This window comes from Myxocyprinus asiaticus, chromosome 5 (genome assembly GCF_019703515.2).
Source record: "Myxocyprinus asiaticus isolate MX2 ecotype Aquarium Trade chromosome 5, UBuf_Myxa_2, whole genome shotgun sequence".
Classification (NCBI taxonomy): Eukaryota; Metazoa; Chordata; class Actinopteri; order Cypriniformes; family Catostomidae; genus Myxocyprinus; species Myxocyprinus asiaticus.
This window is the reverse complement of record NC_059348.1, coordinates 6228408-6251714: the sequence shown is the minus strand read 5'-3', so window position 1 is coordinate 6251714 and position 23307 is coordinate 6228408. Positions and strand designations below refer to the sequence as shown.

At 40.8% G+C, this 23307-nt stretch overlaps 2 protein-coding genes across 4 annotated transcripts in view; one reads left to right on the top strand and one right to left on the bottom strand.

Annotated features, from left to right (window-relative positions):
- The window catches only part of LOC127440778 (gastrula zinc finger protein XlCGF57.1-like), a 593771-nt gene that overhangs the window by 264682 nt on the left and 305782 nt on the right, over positions 1–23307 (bottom strand). The window lies entirely within an intron of this gene.
- The window catches only part of LOC127440749 (zinc finger protein 501-like), a 143935-nt gene that overhangs the window by 106547 nt on the left and 14081 nt on the right, over positions 1–23307 (top strand). Inside the window, exon 3 of one of the 3 annotated variants that reach the window (XM_051697581.1) lies at positions 14948–15091. The exons of 1 other annotated variant lie outside the window; for it this stretch is intronic. In XM_051697581.1, the coding sequence (XP_051553541.1) occupies positions 14998–15091 (94 nt within the window). In that variant the 5' untranslated portion in view covers positions 14948–14997. Of the gene's footprint in view, positions 1–14947; positions 15092–18255; positions 18280–23307 lie in introns of those variants that run through there. One more of the 3 variants, XM_051697582.1, reaches the window with a different exon arrangement.

The following is a 23307-nucleotide window of genomic DNA, read 5'->3' as shown; positions in this document are numbered from 1 at the left end:
TATCGGATGACTCTGCTGTTATAGGACACTAGCCAACAGCTTCGTGGAGTGGTGTGGAGCAAACCACCTGCAACTCAATGTCACAAAAACAAAAGAACTGGTCATCGACCTCAAGAGAAAACAGGCCAACCCTCCCCTGTCTGTACACATAGGTGTAACATGGAGGTAGTGGACACATATAAGTTCCTGGGGGTTCACATTGATGACAGACTTGATTGGACTAAACACACAGAGGGAATCTATAAGAAGGGCCAAACTGTCTCTACTTCTTAAGAAGACTCAGGTCCTTCAGTGTGTGTAATAAGATGCTTCACATATTCTATCAGTCTGCTGTTGCTAGCTCGTTGTTCTATGCTGTGGTATGCTGGGGTAGTGGGGCCTAAGCTGGAGTATTGTCACCTCTACCCAAACCCACTCATACTCACCTGAAGCCTCATCCCCACCCCACACACACATACTGTATATTGTGTAATTAACTTCAGTTGTCATATACATTACTTACAGTATTTATTGTATTGTTATATGTGGTACTTTACTGTTTGGCTGCTTTTGTCCACTAATTTCCCCACAGGGGATCAATAAAGTACCTACCGACCGACCGACCGTATATATGACCTCACTAGCAGTGATTTCTCACAATGTCTTAAAAAACAGTACCATGGTAAAGTGATGGTAATAACAAAGTATTCTGATTTAAACTGTTATATAAATGATATTCTAAGGTATTTTAAGTATTTCAGTACTTATCTTCCATTATCTAAGCATCTGTAGCATTTTGAATTTGACGTTTATATTTTTTACTTTAAGGTGCTATATGAAATCAAAAAACATTTTTATTAACACCTTATTTCTAGGAGACTAGTTATAATTTTCTGACTGAACCCATGAGTAGATATTCCATAACAGATTTTTTTTCTCCATTCATTGGGCTTTTAACAATTTAATTAATCTTTAGGAATATTTTAAGTCAAACAAGGCCAGTTACTTTATTAAACATCATTCATTCAGAACATACAGTATATTACACAGAAGGGAAACTTTGTCCATAATTTTTCCATACATCTCAAAGGTCCATACTTTAAAGCTCTTAATTTACTTGCCCTTACGTTTACAGTGCAATGCCATAAGCACAGGTAAGACCATGGATGGCTGACTCTGGGTCCCGGTTCTGTTAGATCTCACCGCAGCTTTTGACACTATCAGTTACAATTGTCTCCTGTGCAGATTACAAGAGGAAATTGGACTGCAAGGAACTGCTTTAAAGTGGTTCTCATCACATCTCTAAGATCATCTTGTTTTTTGTTACCCTTGGGGAGGCCAGATCTAGGACCTTTGTAGTCTCCTGCGGTGTTCCTCAGGGGTCAGTTCTGGGTCCCATTCTATTTTTGATCTACATGTTCCCTCTGGGTGAAATTTTGCGCAAAAAAGGCATCAATTTTCACAGCTATGCTGATGATACTCAGCTGTATTTAAAATGTACAATGCATGCTTCCTCAGAGATAAAGCTGCTTTGTGGAGATAAAATCTTGGATGTCCAACAATTTTCTGCATCTAAACAGCTCAAAATCAGAGGCCATGCACATTGGCATCCTTCAGCAAATTTCTGAAGCCAGCCCTTTATGCTCTGAAATTTGTGGTCAGATTATGCCTCTCTCTGTGCTCACCAATCTGGGCCTTAAATGTGATAATAACTGGTGTTTTAGTGATCACATAAAAATGGTGTGCAAGACTTCTTACTTTCATCGAAAAACATCTCTCGGCTGAGGCCATCACTCAGCTTTTCTGACGCTGAGAAACTTGTCCATTAATTTGTGTTTTTGGGTCTCAAATACTGTAATGCTTTCCTAAGTGGCCTGCCAGGGAAAGACCTACACAAACTTCAGCTACTTCAAAACAGCTCTGCCAGAATCCTCACCAGAACAAAGACACATCACTACAGAAAACACATCACTAACAAATCACATCACTCGGAGAGGCATTTGTTGGAAACAATAATAAACGTAAAAATGTCCAAAAGGGATAATAAAGTGTCCAAGGGGGAATAGTGTTCATAATAAAGGGGGAATCTGGCATCCTCGCGGTGAATGGGGTTCCGTGAAAGGGGCGGGGTAGTGTTCATAGGGAAGCCCAGGCACGGGCTGGGTCAACCGGCCGCTCACGCTCCCCTCCAAAGTCCACGGTGCGTGGGACGGCGGCGTCACTGGCGGCCTGTATTCTCGGGCCCACAGCAAGCGTGAGAGGAAGGCGGCCCGGCATCTAGCCCGTAGGCGGCAACGTGAGCAGTTCACCCCCGGCGACTCATTACAGCATTCGGGGATCCGAAGAACGGGTCCAGCAGCGCGTCCACTCATCCGATCCCTCCCAGCTCTGGTGTACACATGGAGATTTGAAGCCGGCTCCGCGAGAAGAGGTGCGCACTGCATTTTAAAGACAGTGGTGATGAAGCATTATCCCCATCAGGTGTGCTTCATTCACCGCTGACCAAATGAGGCTTATTAATTATGCACCTCTTCTCGCTCTCCCACCCAACTCCCGTCGTGAGCCTGGCTGAAGGGCGTCCCTAAGAGGCGGGGCGACGATGACGAGCCAGAGTGGCGGATCATTCCACCACAATAGTTACCACATAATTAAACATAATTACTATATTAACACCATATTACTGTAGTAAAACCATGGTTAATTACATTAAAACTATAGCTTCAGCCAAAAAACGTGGTTACTACAATATTACTATAATAAAACCATGGTTGATTTTACACAGATCAAACCTGTCTCTAAATTCCCTGACCTTCACTGTGACAAAAAACAAACAAAAAAACGAACTGTGAGGCAATAAGCCTTTATATAAATTTTTATTTATTACTATAAGTAGTATTAAAGGTTAGTACTTAATTAAAGGTCTTACTTTAAAACTGGAGACAGGAAACAGGATGGGGAAAAGTGAGACAAAAAGAGTAACTGAAACCCGGGTCATCCACATGAAAAAGCACATCTACTGTATACTGTCTTTATACTCTATGCTATTGCACACCTAGTGCAAATAGTCACTCCATTTTTATTTGCTCTGTTCTCTTTCGAGACACAGGAAGTAAGGTTACAATCATGTCAACATACTCTTATATGTCTGCACTTTTCTCATCATTTGGACTTTCATGATTGATGACAGCCCGAGAGAGTGTATCTGCCACGAACATGAATTTTCCAGGTGTGTAGATTATTTTGACATCATATATTTTGAATCTGATGAGTATGCATTGGAATATCACAGGACAGTCATTTAAGGCCTTGGACATTATGGACACTTGTGTCATATGGTCTTTTTCAACTTAAAAGGTCTGTCCATAAACATACTGATAGAACCTTTGACAGGCTAGCCAAAAGTTTCTTCTCGATTTGTGCATAGTTGGATTCGGCACTTGTCAAGGCTTATGACGTGTAGGCTACTGACTGTCAACTCTCGCTATGTTGCTGCAACAGCACAGCACCTAGGCCATACTGTGAGGCTGAGATCCTAGTGCTCTTGTGCTAATCAATAAATCTGAGCACTGGCTCTTCTGTAATGATGCGTTTCAGATTTTCAAAGCATGCCCCCTGCTTGTGAGACCACACCAACTCATTTTGTTTTCTCAGTGAGACATTTTAGTGGAGCAGATTGTGTTGACAGCTGGAGAATTAATCTTGCCAGGTAGGTGACCATATCAAGGAATCTTCTCACTTCCTCTTTATTTTGAGTCGCTCCATGTTAACTATAGCCGATAGTTTTCTTTGGTCTGGTGTAATGCCTTCCTCAGAGAGAATGTCTCAGATGAAAGTCGACTCTTGACTGCAAACTCACATATCTCTCTGTTTAATTTTATATTGGACTGTCTCATTAGCTTCAGAAATTGCCTCATTCATACATTATATTCCTAGTGTGTGGAACACAACACATTTATGTTATCCATCATTCTCTCTTCACCTGGTAAATGTTCAAAGATCATGTGGATTGTTTTGTGGTGGACTTCTGGTGCCAACAGAATGCCATATGGGAGACAGAAAAACTATATTTGCATTCTGGCATGTTGAAGGTACACAGTTTTGAACTTGCCTCATCATGCTTCATTTGCCAGAAGCCAGACGACGCATAAAGCTTACTGAATGACTTTGCTGTGACATCTTTTCTCTGGTGAACAGCCTGAAATGTTCACATTTTATGGCCCTATTGAGATATCTTGGGCCATGATATATTTGCAAAGCAAATTTTTTTTAGCACAATGACAAGTGATCTCACCCAGTCTGTTGGTTTGTCAACTTTCTTTATGACATTCAGCTTCTCCATGCGGGTTAATTCCTCTGTAGGGCTTTACTGGTTGTTTAGATCAGTGTTACTATCAGAAATAATGAATAATTATTTCTTTAGTTATTAATTAATATTTAAATTAATTAATTGAATCTAACTCATTAAAACCTCATATGGGGCTCCAGTAAATGTAGTGTGCTACGTTTAGGAGCAAGTTTGGTTATTAGCAATAATTAATAATTATCAAAGATAATTATTAATTATTAAAATCAATAGAACATTGATGAGAATCAATGTTAGCTTTTTTAATCCTTTAAATCAAAGATAATCGTTAATTGTTAACATCGATGAAACATTAATTAGAATTAACACTAGCTTATTGATCATTCAAAATCAACAATCATCAAAGATAATTATCAATTATCAAAAATCAATAGAATATTAATAAGGATTAACATTGATGGGGCATCACCCTGGAATCAGGGACTAATAACCAGATAGTAAAACAGTCTCAATATTAGATTGTTTTCTTAGGAAAATCGACATCCGAAGAATATCGATTTTTGGAAAAGAAAACAGTGAATGAAGGTTTGAATCCGAGCACTGACATCCCGTCAGCATGACACAGGCGTATGCAAAACAAACCAAAACACTTCTCTTTGTAATATAAACAAATTTTATTTATGCAGTAATATCAATTAATAATTAATACAATGCAGTCAATAAACTTCCGACTTACAACTACATACAGTGATATGATTAGATATGGAAATAAAAATAATCCTATAACACATAAGGTGTGTGTGTGACAGTGTGTGTATGTGTGTGTAAGGAGGGATGCGCACAAAATGGCAGACGTGACTCTCGTGGAGAGTATGTCACGTGAGACTTCCGGCCAAGGAATATGACCGCGAATGGGGGAACCAGTCAATGGCGTCTACCAGTTACCGCATGTATCCGCTTGTACGATAGCTTAGGGACGAAGCTGGGCTTTAGCATTAAGCTATCCACGAGCCAAAAATGTGTGCCAGAATGTTTGTGAGGTGTCGCGTGCGTGTGTGTGTGTGTGTGTGTGGTTAGTATGAGAGAGAGAGAAGTGATGGCCCTAAAGCCAATTTCGCGATCGTGGGAGAGAAAGCAGCTGTTAGTTCATCGCTCAGAGATGCGGTGGACGGCTCGTAAACAGTCCCGTGTTATTTGACTCTTTAATGGATGAACTCAGTTTACCTGTCTCACCCGCGATGACGAAATTGCACAACAGTCCAATTTTGTTGGACCACAATACAGCAAAACAAATTTGTGATAATTAATACCCTGAGTATTAATAATGAGCGGACATGGCGGTCCGTAAACTGTACAAGCAAAAACCTTGAAACACAAGAATAACACACTTTAATATTCTATCTCTGCCCAGATGTAAACCTCTTACTTGAATCGCATGAGGACACAGGTAGAATGTGTTTTCCTCCGTCCTTTAACTCTGACCCGGTTCCTTGAGGCTCGGGTGATGACGGGAGGCCGTTTCCTCGCTCTGTTGGCGGGCGGTACGGCTGTTGATTCTCGGCGGGCTGGCGGAGAACTCAGAAATGTCGACTTGATTGAAGATGGAAGAGAAATCTTTAATCTCTTCACTTCTGTAGGCAAAAGGATGAAGATGCAGATTGCTCGGCGGTCTCCTTCGGATCTATTAGAGTGTTCGGTTGAACACAGAGTAATCTCAACTCGTCCAGCGAGATGGAGATTGTATGGCCACAGTTTCAAGTCGGACGTTACTTCCTTGTGCCACGAGGTTGCACCTGAGAGCAGCGATGAGCTGCGTCTATACCCGGTGAACAAAGTTGCTGGAAACAAATCCCAGAAGCATTTCAGAGGTATTTCAACTCCTGATGATGTCATGTTTGAGGGACGTTCTGTTGTGTGCCTCATCCAATAGGAGTTGAGAGTTCGATCCTTTAGTGAGCAAGGCTTCATGGGATTTGTACTCTGTTTTGGACTCCCTTTGTTTGATTTTGGCGCGATTTTTATCAGTATAATTTACAACTTGGAATGTGGGGGCTTGAGTTAGGTTTTTACGACTGTGTTAGGCCTGCCTTTGTATCTGAATACATGAGGCCCAACACCTCTATGAGTTTTCCTTGCAGTGCAAAGTGCAGTAGCATGCTGTTATGGTATACAAATCGCATAGTGACACTACTGACACAGAGTCAAATTGACAAACTTGAATGAGAATGTCTCGGTTACAACTGTAAACTTGTTTCCCTGAAAGGAAGGAACGTGACACTGTGTACGCTTGCCACACTACTATTTTCTCACTGTTAAGGGTCCGGGAGATGCGCTCTCTTCCTTTCAGTCAAAAAATCCTGATGAAATGGCACTGATCTCTGGTTTATAAGCCTGCAATGGCGTGCACATCAAGGGCAGAGTGTCAAGCGGCAATAAGACTGGCATGATTTTAAAGAGTTTCAGAGTTCCCATAGCGTCAGCCACTGACACAGCGTCTTGTTCCCTTCTTTCAGGGAACCAACTTTGCAGTCCCAACAGAGACGTTCCTTGGCTTGTGCAGACGTTATTTCAGCAGCTCTACACATATTGACAGATTTCTCCAGTGTCAGAGCTGGTTCAAGTGACAGTCTTTCCCTGAGATCTTTGTGAAATCCCACAGACTATTCTGTCTCTCACTTGTGAATCTCTTATATATCCAAATTCATAAGTCTTATTCAGTGTGTTCCGTTCAGCAAGGTATTGGTCAAAACTCCTTGTTTTTGGTCAGCAGAGAAAAACATGCATCTCTCAAAAGTGACATTCTTGCTTGGCACTAAGTATTCCTCAATTTTTGCCATAAGCACAGTCATTTTCAAAATTCATCAAGTTGAAAGCTATTATAAATGTCCAATGCATCTTCACCAGTTACATGCAAAAAGATGAACGCGTTGTAGCTTTTCATCTTCCTCTTCCGCACCATTCGCAGCCAGATATATGTTGAATCTCTGCTTAAACTTTTCCAGTTATCAACATGATTTCTGCCGAGCTGCATAGGTGATAACTTTTACGTGACAGAAAAACACTTTTGGTACAAAAGTTATTTTATTTTATTTCAACGCTGACACTCTAAACTGTTTTTGTGTGCATAGGTGTGCTGCTCTTCTGCATTTGGTTCACCTGCACCTCTCCAAAAATGTAAAAATGTGTCATGCCAACACAGACCGCAACTGCCGTGATTGGTCTGCTTCGTAACCAGACACTGTCCCCCAGCATGACAAAAAAGATTTCTGATGTAGCTTTGCTAATTTTGAAGATTATTTCGGGATCTATGATTCATATCACATTGTATTTTGACTCGGGAGCATTGTTTTAATAAGAAACGCGCTGTTTTTACAACTCCAATTCCGGAAAAAGTTGGGACATTATGGAAATTGCTAATAAAAACAAAAAGGAGTGATTTGTAAATTCTGTTCACCCTGTACTATATTGAACGCACAAAAACAACACATTATTTGATGTTTTACCTTGTGACTTTAATTGTTTGTTTTTTTGTTGAAAATATACATTAATTTCAAATCATATTAATCCATTAAAACAAAATGAGGTGATAAATTAACAGCATGAAATGAACATTAAACAACAAAACACTCAAAACAAACCCTTATCTCTATACATGGTGTAATAGTTATGCTAGCAGCCAGAATGCGAGTGCAGCAATGGTTTGTGTGTTATGTACTGTATGTGTGTCTCACATATTTCAGTCAATTGGACTAAAGTGGCTGGGAGTGGCTGGTGAGGAACTCCACACTCCTATAGTGGTCTCCACTGCCTCACCAGAGTCTGCCGCTATGGCTGCCATGGACCACGAGCCAGCGCCCACGCCCATGCCTGCCATGGACCACGAGCCAGCGCCCACGAGTCAGCGCCTGAAGCCTCGGCCGTCCCAGAGCTAGCGCCTGCGCCTGAAGCCTCGGCCATCTCAGAGCCAGCGCCAGTGCCTGAAGCCTCGGCCGTCCCAGAGCCAGCGCCTGAAGCCTTGGCCATCCCAGAGCCAGCGCCAGCGCCTGAAGCCTCGGCCATCTCAGAGCCAGCGCCAGTGCCTGAAGCCTCGGCCATCCCAGAGCCAGCGCCAGCGCCTGAAGCCTCGGCCGTCCCAGAGCCAGCGCCTGAAGCCTCGGCCGTCCCAGAGCCAGCGCCAGTGCCTGAAGCCTCAGCCATCCCAGAGCCAAAACCAGCGCCAGCGCCTGAAGCCTCGGCCATCCCAGAGCCAAAGCCAGCACTAGCGCCTGAAGCCTAGGCCGTCCCAGAGCCAGCGTCAGCGCCTGAAGCCTCAGCCCTCCCATTGCCAGCGCCAGCGCCTGAAGCCTCGGCCATCCCAGAGCCAGCGCCAGCACCAGCACCTGAAGCCTCGGCCGTCCCAGAGCCAGCGCCTGAAGCCTTGGCCATCCCAGAGCCAGCGCCAGTGCCTGAAGCCTCAGCCATCCCAGAGCCAAAACCAGCGCCAGCGCCTGAAGCCTCGGCCATCCCAGAGCCAAAGCCAGCGCCAGCGCCTGAAGCCTCGGCCGTCCCAGAGCCAGCGCCAGCGCCTGAAGCCTCGGCCGTCCCAGAGCCAACGCCAGTGCCTGAAGCCTCGGCTGTCCCAGAGCCAGCGCCAGCGCCTGAAGCCTCGGCCATCCCAGGGCCAGCACTGGTTGCAAACAAGGAGCTCTAAAATACGATTGCATAGCCACAGGTGTTGTATGAGTTAGACTGAAACCAGGAGCGGGAGGGATGGAAAGTTTGAAGCGTGAGAGAGATCTATCTTGACTGTGCCAGAGAAAATTACAGAGGTTTAATGACAGTGCCATATTAATCTAATCTAATTATGCCATGGGGGAATACTGTATAATCCTAATGTTAGATGTCATGTCTGATTTGATTTCAAATAATTCATTATTTAACTGGATAAGCATGCACTTTCATTAAATCTATATCTTTGTATTAAAGAAACAAAGACGAAAGTGATTAAATCATAAAAGAATACAAGACACATTCACCTTGAACCTAAAATGTAATTCTATTTTCTTTTCTTTAGGCAGCATTAACTGTTTTTCCAAAATGCAATACAAACACAAATTCGATAAGAACACACTGTAACAAAGATTGTAACTCTTCTACAAAGGAGGAAGCAGGAGACTGTGAAATCCAACTCAAAAGGTATTTTTATTTTTTATCACTCAAACACTCGCTTTTCAGCAGACTCAAACAACACAGTCTCTGGGTGTGTGTAGCTCTCTCTTTCTTCCCACACTGGCATCTGGCTCACTCTTAAATTCATCTCCAACTCTCACTGCAATGACCAACATCTCATCTCCCGATCTCACTCTCCATTCATGACCAGGCCCCCACCACCACACACACATTTGGAAGCATTATTTTGGGAACACAAGGGAATTTATTAGGCTTTATTATTATGATTATGATTATTATTATCTTTACATTTATAATTGTCTTTAGTTCTTAATCTGTAGGCTATTAGTAATTTTCCACCTGTTGTCGTTGACAGATGCTTGCGTGATGGGAAATGGAGCCGTTGGAGATGGTAAATGTTTGGATTTGGGGAAGTGGTTAAATAAGATTTTTTGATCACTTCGTTATTTTAATTGCTTTTATCATTTACTTTAAAATGCAATATGAATTTAGAAATGTCTGTTGTTTATGTTTTTCATGTTTCAATAAATGAATTAAGAAAATACTAGAAAATAATAGAAAAATACTATTTTAATTAAAAATATTTTAAATGAATATAATCAGTGACAGTGTGTAAGCAGCATGTGTATCTAACATAATTCCTTTTTTTATTTTTTTTATTTAGCAGAATTATTAGCAAATATTTTTTGTGTCACCATTGCCCTGTGCATGGGCTGATTTTTAGTCCCAGTACATCTCTGATGGTTCATTTAGCACTTTTAAGAAATGTAAGTCTAGCTTAATTTTAAAGGAAAGTAACTATCTTTAAAGTAGGCTAATAATAATAATTAAAAAAAAACGTTCAATCTTCGAAAAAATCATTAACCAAATGGAACCGTGAGTATCAAAACAGTTAAAGACACAGTGAGCCCAGTTTAAAATCTGTTTGGTCCAACTGCATCTAAATTATACAACAAAGTGTTGCAAGGGCAATTCTCCATGATGTGAGGTAAACTGAATTTTTCTGTCACAGACATTGCAAGTCTGCTGCTGCTGTTGGTGTGTGTAGGTGACTTGGCGCAATGGAGTTGTTGTTGATTGTAACTATGACAACGACCGCCCCTGAAACCACACCGTGATCATGGACTTGACTGCACAAAACTCTTCCACTATGAGAGAAAGCGGCAGTCGCACTGCTTTTTACCATTTTCCGTGTCCCATGTGTAACGGCCTTAACACCTTGTCCTAACCAGACACGACGCGATAAGATTCCAGCGACAAGCAATCTGTCTGTCCACACCAGGCGCGATGCGACACCGCAATATTCATAAACTAAAATGAGGATAATTGACAATAACATTTTGAAATTAGAGCAGTTGGTTTATTGAATGCAACTAATTTTCTCACATAAGCTCCATGATGCTTTCTACGGCAAGCAGTGTTTCCAATTCTCGCAAGACAAATAAGCAACCGCAGCTTCAAAAAGAAGCCCAAAACATGCTCAATATTTCTATAGCCTGTTATGCAGTGGTGGAAATAGAACAAATTTTTTTACTTAAGTAAAAGTACTGCTACTGAAGGACTAATTCACTTGAGTACAAGTACTCAGAAATATTATGACTCAAGTAAGTGTAAATAAGTAGTTTGCCAAAAAACTACTCTATTACATTACAAGTTACTTTATGAAAATTATGTATAGTATATACGCTTCCATTTTTAGAACACAAAGACATTTTTGTTCTTCAAAGAATTTGATGCTTCCTTTCACAAAGGATGCATGAAATTGATAAAAAATATTTTAATTTCATTAATTGAAAATTATTATTGTGGTTTTAAATAATTGTTTTAAGTGGTATTTATTCCAGTTTCTCTTTACCCGTGATGGCAAACATATACTGTGTCACCTGTTCCTTACAGAAGCATTCTAAAGTGCTAATTTGGTACTCAAGAAAATGTTCTTATTATTAGAACAATTGAAAATGGTTGCGCTACCATTGCGGAAATCACAATACAGTGTTTTTTTTTTTTTTAGATATTATAATTAAGTAAACTGTAGCATTCGGTTACATTTTGTTTTGTGATTTCTCATACCTTCTTTATATAACATCCATCCCTTGCACACTTTTGGCCTCTAGCGGGTGAGACAGGGCAGGGAAACGGTGAGCGAGAGTGTTACCCGCTAGGACAGTTTATTTTGAACAAGAGGGGTGAACGGTTACGGGATTTAACATGGGAGTTAAATGCGGACTGATGTGGATTGATAGAAGCGGAGACCCCCTCTTTGCACGCGATGGTGCGAAGAACCGGACGGTGGGGAAAAAATCATGTTCTGTGAAAAGTCAAAAGAAGATCGCAATGAATGTAGTTGTAACTATATCAGATATTATTAATTAAACATGGGAACTCATTGAGTGGGCATTTTTTGTCCCCATATTTGGAATTTTGTGGATATTTTTGTCAATTTCGGTGGCATTCCCCATTAATTTCCAACACTATTGGCATTGTATCTTTCTATGGTATGTAAAAAGTTTGTTTTAGACATATAGTAGCAAGTAAACAAGATATCCCCACATATATGTCAAACTACATTGTGTTAATGTTTCACACAGTTAAAACATTGCCTTCCTTAAAAATAACTTAAGTTTGATGAGTGGTTAAATGTATTCAGATGGTTCCCTCATACCTGAATGAATGGCTCCTTTCCAGAATAAAATGAAATATGTAGAAAATCACAGTATTGCAGTTCTTGTATGGTGACAAGGCAGAAAGTCTTTGAAAAGCTAGAGAAGAGAGGACACCGGCGGCAGTTTATGCATGCTGCTTGGATACAACGTGATTTTTCTCCAATGAGGGGGAGGAGGTGGTTGGATAGGTCCACGTGGGGATTTGTGGAAGGGTGAATTACACTACAGCACTGATATTATTGTGAAGCTGTGAGCAGACAGTGTCAATCAGTGCATTGGAGAAAACAGCGACCATAAATGTAAAAAGTCACTTGTCAGATTTTCCTAACAAACAACCATATTTTTTAAAACAAGCCCAAAAAACTGCAACCAGCGAAACCCGTGATTTTTTCAAGCAACTTAAAAAAAGAAGAAGCCCAAAGTCGCGTATTGTAAGCAGACTTGGCAACTCTGACGGCAAGCCCCGAGGGGATAAATACACATTCACACACATACACAGGGCAAAGTAACTTTATTAATCACATCCTTATTCAGTCTGTTACGATTGTTTATGTCCACATGGTACTCCTGTTTTTATTTTGCCAATCTCCACGTGACAGGTAAGTGGAGATAAAGTCAGCATGAGCCGGGATGTCTCCCCTCTATTTTGATCCATTGAGTGTGTGTAACAGAGCTCTGGCTGAAGAGAATGAGACCTCAAGCACAACATTCAGTAGGTGTGTGACATCCTCAGCCAAAATCAAGTTGCTCTGAATCGGCTAGTGAGATACCAGCTATAATATACCGTAAAAAAAAACCAAAAAAAACATTTACACCCATTTGGTGACTGCGCTGCCTGGCGTGACGTTGTAGAAATAGAAACCATTCCAAAAATAGAAAGCCCTGTCGCTGTTGCTCGTCGTGTGTCTTGGCTGGTTAGAACAAAAACTCTTATTAACATGGAAAAGATACCTTTTATCGCGTCGCGATGTTGTGTCTGATTAGGACACGGTGTAACGCCAGGTTTACACATCTGTGAGCGGGGCGTGAGCGGCACGTTTTTGTTTCGGCACCCATATTAACAGATTACACCGTTCCTACAACAAGCGTGAGTCATGAGGTGATGCATCCCAGAAGCGTCCCAGACGTGGCAGTGAGCGAATAGTTTCCGTGTTGAGCCTATTTTTGCCGTATGGCTCACGCTGAGCTCAGCAGCTCTGGCTGCAGTACAACACTAAAATAATCAGGAGATTATAGTAAAGACACAAAAGCAAATCTAAATGATTCATTCTGAACCTATAGTATACTTCAATTCATATATTTGCATGCAAGTAAACTCAATAAAATAACTTAATAAAGGAAAGAATTAATAAACTGCCGGACCTTTTGCCATTATGTGTATATAGGTGTATAGTATAGACACAACATTAACCAATCACAACCAAGTGTGCGGATAAAGATGTAGTGCACATGACTGCCCGCTGTTGTCCTTGAAGCAGCAATAACCTCAGCTTCTTATGACCTTATTAAAGAAATTGTTTTGCCAGTGGACCCCATAAATAACTTTATTTTCTGCGCAGAGGCACTGTTGTTTCTCGCAGAAGAGACTTGGCCATTGTGAACATCCAATGCTCACGCCCCACTCACGCCTCCCTCACGGAGGATGTGTGAACCCGGCGTAATACTTTACCGCACCCGCCAAAACTCGGGCGGACAATCGTGAACTCACCAAGGGCACCAAAATGGTTAGAAATGGCCCTAGTTGTCATGATAGATAATCATTTATCATAATAAAATCATTTATATTTCTATACTCATAATATTATATCTGAAACATTAATATCACAACATTATTTATGTAATAGCTGTGTAAATGTATTTGTCACCTTTGAGCAGCAATAAACAGTCTACACCTAAATGCCACTACAGATGCAGCTTCTGTGCCACCTTTGCAGTTTAAAGATCACTTTAGAATTTCTATGAGGGGCTCTAAAAGTTTTTCTTCAGCAGGTGAAAAGGTAATAGTTAAAAAAATGTGGCCTGGGGTCGTGAGTTTGAATCCAGGGCGTGCTGAGTGACTCCAGCCAGGTCTCCTAAGCAACCAAATTGGCCCAGTTGCTAGGAAGGGTAGAGTCACATGGGGTAACCTCCTCGTGGTCGCTATAATGTGGTTCTCGCTCTCGGTGGGGCGCGTGGTGAGATGTGCATGGATGCTGCGGAGATTAGCGTGAAGCTACACATGCTGCAGTAACACGCTCAACAAACCACGCGATAAGTTGCACGGATTGACGGTGTCAGACGCGGAGGCAACTAAGATTCATCCTCTGCCACCCGGATTGAGGCGAGTCACTACACCACCACGAGGACTTTGAGCGCATTGGGCATTCCAAATTGGGGAGAAAAAGAAAAAAGTAAAAAATAAATAAATAATGTATTCTCTAATTTAGGCTCTTTGGGGTCTGACTTTTTGTAGTTTGAGAGCCCCTGTTGTTGTACATAAGCCACTTTATGCGTTTTCCATGACAAGCGGTTCAGAATGTCCCCTCTGAGATGCTGTTATATGACGTCACGGAAACATGGCGGCGCTCTGAGAGATTTGTAGGGTTCTGATAAACATTCACTTTTAATCAAATAAATACTTCAAAGTTTCGTATTAGATGATGTTAAACACATATACGTTTGCAGAGACGTACAAATCTGTAAACGATATTCTCTACTGATACTCATAAACCTGCAGAAACTTCTGGCATTGTTGTTTTGTTTGTTTCTACATTATTCGAGCATCTGATTCGTGTTTATAAATGTCACCAGTATTCTCATCATCCTAAAAGAAGACTTGTTTCAACACGAACAGGAATAACTCCAGGTGTTTCAACTGAGATCTGCGGGATAAAACATTGTAAAATGATGTTTATTAAAGAAGAGAGTGAGGACATGAGTTATCCAGAATCATGCAGTTCAAATGTCATGAAAAATGAAGATACCGAGGAACAAAGAGGTTGGTGTCCATTCTTCATTCTTTATTATTGTCCGTTCATGAAGATTCAAGTTATACAACTTCTAGTGACGTGATTCTATGAGTCCTTGTTGGTAGTTAATTAAAGCAAATTAAATGGCTTATAAAATAAAACATTCTCGTAGTTATCCCGCAGTTACCGATTCGTGACGATGGAAGGAGCGTGTCAACATGAAAGATGATAGAAAGCAATAATTTTGCAAAGTTATTTTAATTTCAGTACTTTATTTCAATAATATTTGTCTAATTTAACATATTTAACTAGTTTAATATGGCATTCAACTAATGACAAGCCAATTTTGTATTAAAAATTAAGTTGTTTTGAACCGGCTAGTGTCACCCCAGCTTTAATATAATGTTATGAAAAGGATTTTAGGATTTTGACTGGGCTAGAAATAGAATAGAATGCCCTGTCGCGGCTGGTTAGCACACGGTGTGACCGTGGCAATTAGATTTCTTTCACGTTTTCAGTTTTTTCTTTTTATCGGGATCTTGCTGATTAAAATACAGTCATATGTAGACAAACAAAGCCTTTTTATACAATCAAGAGAGCATTAGAAAATATTTTACACAGAATGAAAGTATCCATAGTTTTAACTGTGGCATTTGCAATAATATCAAAGTAACCAAAGGTAAAACCATGATAACATGGACAGTAACCATAAAACAAATAATTCAATTCATAAGAAAAAACATACCAAAATTAAACTGTATTCCCTCACTACCCTGATATATTGACATAAGTTCATGGTAAATATTTTTTTAATATCTGTGATGTGTGGATTGAAAGCCTTACAATTTCTGTCTGTTCATGGTACAGATTTCCCCTTTATTCCTTTTCAGTGCTGTTTAGAGTATTGGGGTCGTTTAATATGATTTTAAACTAGTTTAATCATCGACGCATTATGGGTTTTCATAGAGGTATTGAGCAAATAATCAATGCAGAATCCGTGACCCAGCCCGTGCTTCTCACAGTGCTGTTTATTATGAGTAGCTTGAGACCGGTCCACGTGTAAGTCTGTGTGTCCACCAAAGCGTTTTTTTCCTGAGGCCAGCATATTTTTTCAATTGTTTGCAAAAAGCCAGCAGTGTGACGAGGCGCTGAGCGTCTATTCCACGCTTGGTGTTTTTTTTTTTTTTTTTTTCTGGTTGAAAAATGTTCAACTCTCAGAATGGGAATGAAGCTATGAAAAGAGTCATTTAACCATCTGAAAGAAACATCAGTTTCTTACTTCAAAGTACCTTTGTTAACAAATGGGGTCACAGCTTATACTAAACCTCTGTTTAGCTAATTAATTGTATGATACTTGTAATGCCTTGGCTGTTGAGAGAGCACCTGGATGCAGTCTCAGGAGAAAGTCTTTTTTTTTTTTCTTTTTGATTTTTCCCCTTTTTCTCCCAATTTGGAATGCCCAATTCCCAATGCGCTTTTAAGTCCTCGTGGTCGCGTAGTGATTTGCCTCAGTCCGGGTGGCAGAGGACGAATCTCAGTTGCCTCCACGTCTGAGACCGTCAACCCGAGCATCTTATCACGTGGCTTGTTGAGCATGTTGCTACGGAGACATAGCGCATGTGGAGGCTTCACGCCATCCACCGTGGCAACCACGCTCAACTCACCACGCACCCCACTGAGAACGAACCACATTATAGCGACTACAAGGTGGTTTCCCCATGTGACTCTACCCTCCCTAGCAACCGGGCCAATTTGGTTGCTTAGGAGACCTGGCTGGAGTCACTCAGCACGCCCTGGGATTCGAACTAGCGAACTAGTGAACTCCAGGGGTGGTAGCCAGTGTATTTTACCACTGAGCTACCCAGGCCCCCTCAGGAGAAAGTCTTGAGTCGATGGTGTTGAAGTTGCTATCAATTTCTTCTGTGTTGAATAAAGAAATGATGATGAATTTGCGGTGTTAGTTTGACTCCGTTATGGTCAAGGAAATTACACATGGCTTGATGTGTTTGAGGCCTGCCGGCCCGCGACCTCGCGGTCGGACCAGGTGTTTCCGGTCCCACACGAACACCAACCAGTAGAAGGGAGAGAGAGGGAGAAGAGAAAAAAAGGGGGGAGGTCACTTCGACAGTGCCCTTTAACTCCTGAGGGTGGTCACTCTTCTCAAGTTTGGTTTGACCAATGAGAAAGGTGCAGTTTTCCAGTGGGAAAAGTTCCTTTGTTTGGAAGCTGGCTCATTTGCATGATTGGAGTAAGCTGGCAGTTTGTACCCCTTTATGCTCTGATTAATATAACAAGCATACAATGCATGCTATAAGGGGGTGCTATACTCCAATGTGCAGGGTGTCACACAAGGATTAATTTGATAGGAAGGATGATACCAATAATTGTACATTATCTAGTGGTTCTGTCATAAAGCATGCATAAAACGGTATACAGTACAAAAGACACTATACGAGACAGTAATAATCATACACACAATGTCCTGGGGATATGCATGTTAATTTATAGAACAGTTTGTCTATAAACTAATGAAGAAAAGTCCGTTTTATGTGCTTTATGTGTCTTTCCTATGGGGGAATGGAGTGAGTTACTTTCACCGCATTCCTTTGCTTTTGCATGTGGCTACCTTCCCCCACCTGGAATGTCTCTGAGGTCCACTAGTTGCTGGACCAGTGTCAGCAAAGGGGGAGTAAAAGCTGATAATGATCAGTGGGAAAGCAGACATCTTGGAGTCTGCTTTGGCCTACTTGGACCTTTGCTTGTTACGGTCTTGAGACATCTGTTGGATTATTCATTAAATAATTAATAATTGTGTGTCTGATTGGTCCAGATGCTACAGCGTTCTGCTGTAAGAATGCAAGTAGAGTCCTTCAGGAAATGTTGTTTTTAAGATATGAAAATGTGGATTTGGTGGCTGCGGTTATGTTCCATGGATGTTCAGCAGGTGTCAGCAGTGATGATGTCAGATGTCCATCAACATCCTCTGGAACACCTGCAAAGACACATAAGAGAAAGGGAAAATTATCTTGTCAAAGAAAATATATTTAACCTAAATTTAATCTGTCTTTAAAACTGTCCCTAATTTTAGCAGGGCACTATAGTGGTGGTATGTTTACCTCTTCATCCTCAGGTGACAAGCTAGAGCCTAAAAACTCAAGTCCTGCCTTATCTGGTCTCTGATGAACAATATTGCCATTTATCCCTCATCTCCAGAAAGGTTAGTTAACTCACAGTCATTCATGCCTATCCACTCATCTATTTCCTGCACCTTAACTGCTGCATCAGCTACCAAAAGAACCTGAGGTGGACCTTCCCATATGGATTGTAATGGTTTTGAAGGAGAATACACTGACCGGACACTATACCATTACCCCCCTCAGGAAGTGGCTCACATGTATTCCAAACGTGCTTCTCTGCACCCTGTACTGCCAGGCTGAGTGCTCCACAATTTTGGATAAGGTTGTCAGACGTTAGATGGACATCTGCTTTGTGAAAGTCTGTTGTTCCGACTGAGTGAGAATATGGGCCAGCCTGTGATATATGTTGAAGGGCTTAGTTCACTTTCATTTTGGTTGTCCTTGTTACATTGACTGTCACCATGCAGCTTTGCTCCATTTTCCATCAGCGCTTTAGACGTTTCATTGTGTATTTTTTCACAGTTTTCTGTCTCTGATATTGATTGGCTGTCTTGTTCCATTTTTCTTAATGCTTTTTTGTGTGCACCCCTCTCCTTTAAGGCTTGCGTAGCAGCATTATCTTTGTTGAGACTTCTGTGTGCACTTTCACCTTTAGAATCGTGGCTTCATTTGGCTTGCTTGCACACACTTGGAGTCCATCAGCTTTTGTATGGAATGCCCTTAGCTGGTGCTGCAGAGAGGGGTTTATTAGTTTCCCTGTGGCTCAATAGCTTTTATTAGAATCAGTTTTTGTTCTGCTGTCAGCTGCTGAAATCTCTTATCTAAGTCCTTCTCATCATTGTGTTGATTTTTTAATCTTAGTGTGCAATCCCGAGTCCACTGTCCTTCCTTGCTGTAATACCTGCACCTTCCATATTGGGTTTTTGCTTTTGAGTATCTTTGATGTTTCTTTATGCTCAGTCTCCATGATCGTGTGCCTCAATGTTTTGGATTGTAGAGTTCTGAGTTTGACATCTTGTGCTCTTTCAATTTTTGCTGACCATTCAATAATCTGAATGAATGCTGTTCCAGTGCTATCCCAGTCATCATAGTGGATTTTAAGGACTCTAGAGATTTCATATTTTAGTCCATTTACAGATAGTTTTAAGAGGCATGCCAGTGTCCTTGTCAAGATCCTCCCTGTCATTCTAACCTACTTGTTCGAGCTAGGTGTATCTAAAGCATTCTCATAAAGTCTTCTGTATACATGCAATATATGTAATTTTAGCCCAGTTAACCTCTGCTGGTGTCAGTTAAAACAGGAAGTTTGTCACAGATTCCCATCCTGCCTCAATGTTTTCTTGAGACTCACCTACCTTGGTTTCAGTATTCCCAGTAAGTCTCTTTTGGAGAATGGCATAAAGCCTCCACACATGCTATGTCTCCGTGGTAACGCGCTCAACAAGCCACGTGATAATATGCACGGATTGGCGGTCTCAGATGCGGAGGCAACTGAGATTCGTCCTCCGCCACCCGGATTGAGGTGAGTCACTATGCTACGACGAGGACTTAGAGCGCATTGGGAATTGGGCATTCCAAATTGGGGGGAAAAGGGGAGAAAATCCACAAAAAAAAAAGGACAACAAACTACTATATGTATACTATACTTTATGTAATTATCTGTAATGTAGATTTTGAAGAGCAGTATTAAGTAAAAAAAAATCTTTTCTCTCTTATATTTGTATAAATTATGAAAGGGGTGTGAAGATTTATGAGACAAAATGGAATGCAAACTTATCTTCTCAACTATATACTGTATACTGTTTATTAAACCTCAGATTAATGGGTTATCAACTGTCTTCTGCTTTCTATCTTGTTTCTGAACAGCAATCTAAATCAAGCAATTCTGTGATTTGGTGACTAAAAATAGCCATTTGGCTCCTTAATGTTTCAGATTAGGAGCGAATGGCTCCTTAGTCATTTTTTTAGTCTGGAGCCCTGATATTTTGTCATTATGTGAACGTTCGCTGCCCAACTCATTGAAAGAATGGGCACAATGTGCGTCTGTCTGTTCTTCCTTCAGGTTACCGTAGTAATCTTAGTAAGCATGCACCAGTTTTTTTAGTGACTGTCTGAACCGTCTATATTCAAATCGCGGTTGGATTAACAGGAGACGCCATAACCATCGCGTTTTTAATATGCGTGTTAAGTTGAAGTTCAGTTTTGAAGACGCTGCATTCTATTCCATTTAGCTGCGCTCTGTCTAGCTGTTTGAAACACTTGCAGCATGTTGAATCCACTGCCACACGCGCCTGGTGTGTGTGTCTCCCCAAGTGTTCGCTCCTGTGGGGAAAGCCACAATGCTCCGTATTGTTGTTGCTGTGATGATTCATGAAGCGTTCCGTTCAACTCAGAGAGTCAGAATTTCCATCTTTCAGTTGGGGAAAGTGCAACGGAATGACACTTTATGATGGACTTCTAAATTGAAAACTCGTGTGGAAATCTTCAACTCCCATTTTGTCGAGAAGCAGGTGTGTTACGTCACGCAAACAGTTTGGCACCCAGGGCAGGGAGGTTTACAGTCAGTGACAAACATTCACTTTTGTTAAATAATATCCATTAACGAGTCAGAGTTCTTACATTAAATGAGAATAAAACGTGTTTAGCATACGTTCTGTCTGTGTGACAGAACTTTATACCTAAAGAACAATAGTGTTAAGACCTCCCAAAAAGGCCCCAGATGCAGCAGTTACAATGGTTCTCCTTAGATCAATTGTTTGTGGCCCCTTTGTTTCACACAGATGGAACTGTTAAAATGTAGAAATTATTAAATAATTAAAATACACATAATTCTATAAAACATTGACTGATAATTCAAAATACTGTCCGTCAATTTAACATAAAAAAGATGGACTCTATTTAAACCTAGCACATTAGTTTTTCTTGTAATCATGTTTACAAGGCTTATATCCTGTAGCGCGCTGTGAGTGTATGTGATGGAGAGACGCGTCAGTCTGCATGAGAAGGCACTTGCAGAAATAATGCAAAGGTACATTCCCCAACACTGCTGATTATTTAATAGCCTAGATCCTATGGCGACCATCTTTTTTGTCATCATGTTTTTGAGTTTGTTTCGGTGCTTCATAACTAGTGTTTCGTTCATGGATGAACCCGACTTTTTGAACAAATCTATTAAGTGAACGAATTGTTCTCTTTCGCCTCCATACACTGATTTGTATTTCTCATTCACTGACGTCTCTTCCATTCAAAGCCAATGAGTACTAGTTTGAAGTGCTTTGGTGACTTTTCGTGGCTTTAAAGACTGATTATAGCATGAGCCAATAGCATTCGAGTGTAGGCTGTGAGCAGCATATCATTGGTTCAACTGACAGAACGAATACACCCCTTCACTGAACCAGTCAAGTCAGTAATTTGAGTCTGAATAAGATGATATGTCTTGTTCATGAACTAACGGAATGTACTGGTATACTCATTCACAAAACTAAATTAATAAATCACCCAGGGCTGTATTTTCGTAATCGTACAAAGTGCAGCGCTACACGCAAAGAGCACAGTCTTATCCATTTTTTGTCTGAGCGCTAGAGAGCGCAGAGAGCAAGGCAACCAGGTTAGAGAAATTAAAGTTCTACTCATTATAGGAAACAAAGGTGTGCACAAAATAAATGCACAAAAAAGTGCACCACACAGGAAGTTGTCATCATAGTGTAAATGTAAAATAAATTAAAATCGAATAAACCCAGATGTTCAGAAATAATACAATAAAATGAGAAATCTGCAAAATACTTCTTAGCCAATGTATGTATTCATTTTTATCTAAACCAAGTCTATCTAGAAAGTTATCTAGAAATCAATATCTATACATTATCAAGTTTATGTAGAAAGTACTTTATTGTGTAACAATTTGTATGTACAGTTGAAGTCAGAAGTTTATATACACATTAGCCAAATACATCTAAACTTAGTTTTTCACAATTCCTGACATTTAATCGTATTCCCTGTCTTAGGTCAATTTGGATCACTGTATTTTAATAATGTGAAATGTCAGAATAATAGTAGAGCGAATGATTTCTTTCAGATTGTATTTCTTTCATCACAGTCTCAGTGGGTCAGAAGTTACATACACTTTGTTAGTATTTGGTAGAATTGCCTTTAAATTGTTTAACTTGGGTCAAACATTTTGGGTAACCTTCCACAAGCTTCTCACAATAAGTTGTTGGAATTTTGGCTCATTCCTCCAGACAGAACTGGTGTAACTGAGTCAAGTTTGTAGGCCTCCTTGCTCGCACACGCTTTTTCAGTTCTGCCCACAAATGTTCTGTCGGATTGAGGTCAGGGCTTTGTGATGGCCTCTCCAATACCTTGACTTTGTTGTCATTAAGTCATTTTGCCACAACTTTGGAGGTATGCTTGGGGTCATTGTCCATCTGGAAAACCCATTTGCGACCGAGTTTTAACTTCTTGGCTGATGTCTTGAGATGTTGCTTCAAAATATCCACATCATTTTCCTTCCTCATGATGCCATCTATTTTGTGAAGTGCACCAGTCCCACCTGCAGCAAAGCACCCCCCCAACATGATGCTGCCACCCCCATGGTTCACAGTTGGGATAGTGTTCTTCAGTTTGCAAGCCTCACCCTTTTTCTTCCAAACATAACAATGGTCATTATGGCCAAACAGTTAAAGTTTTGTTTCATTAGACCAGAGGACATTTCTCCAAATAGTAAGATCTTTGTCCCCATGTGCACTTGCAAACTGTAGTCTGGCTTTTTTATGGTGGCTTAGGAGCAGTGGCTTCTTCCTTGCAGAGCAGCCTTTCAGGTTATGTCGATATAGGGCTTGTTTTACTGTGGATATAGATACTTGTCTACCTGTTTCCTCCAGCATCTTCACAAGATCCATTGCTGTTGTTCTGGGATTGATTTGCATTTTTCGCACCAAACTGCGTTCATCTCTAGGAGACAGAATGCGCCTCCTTCCTGTGCGGTATGATGGCTGTGTGGTCCCATGGTGTTTATACTTGCATATTATTGTTTGTATAGATGAACGTGGTACCTTCTGGCATTTGGAAATTGCTCCCAAGGATGAACCAGACTTGTGAAGGTACACGAT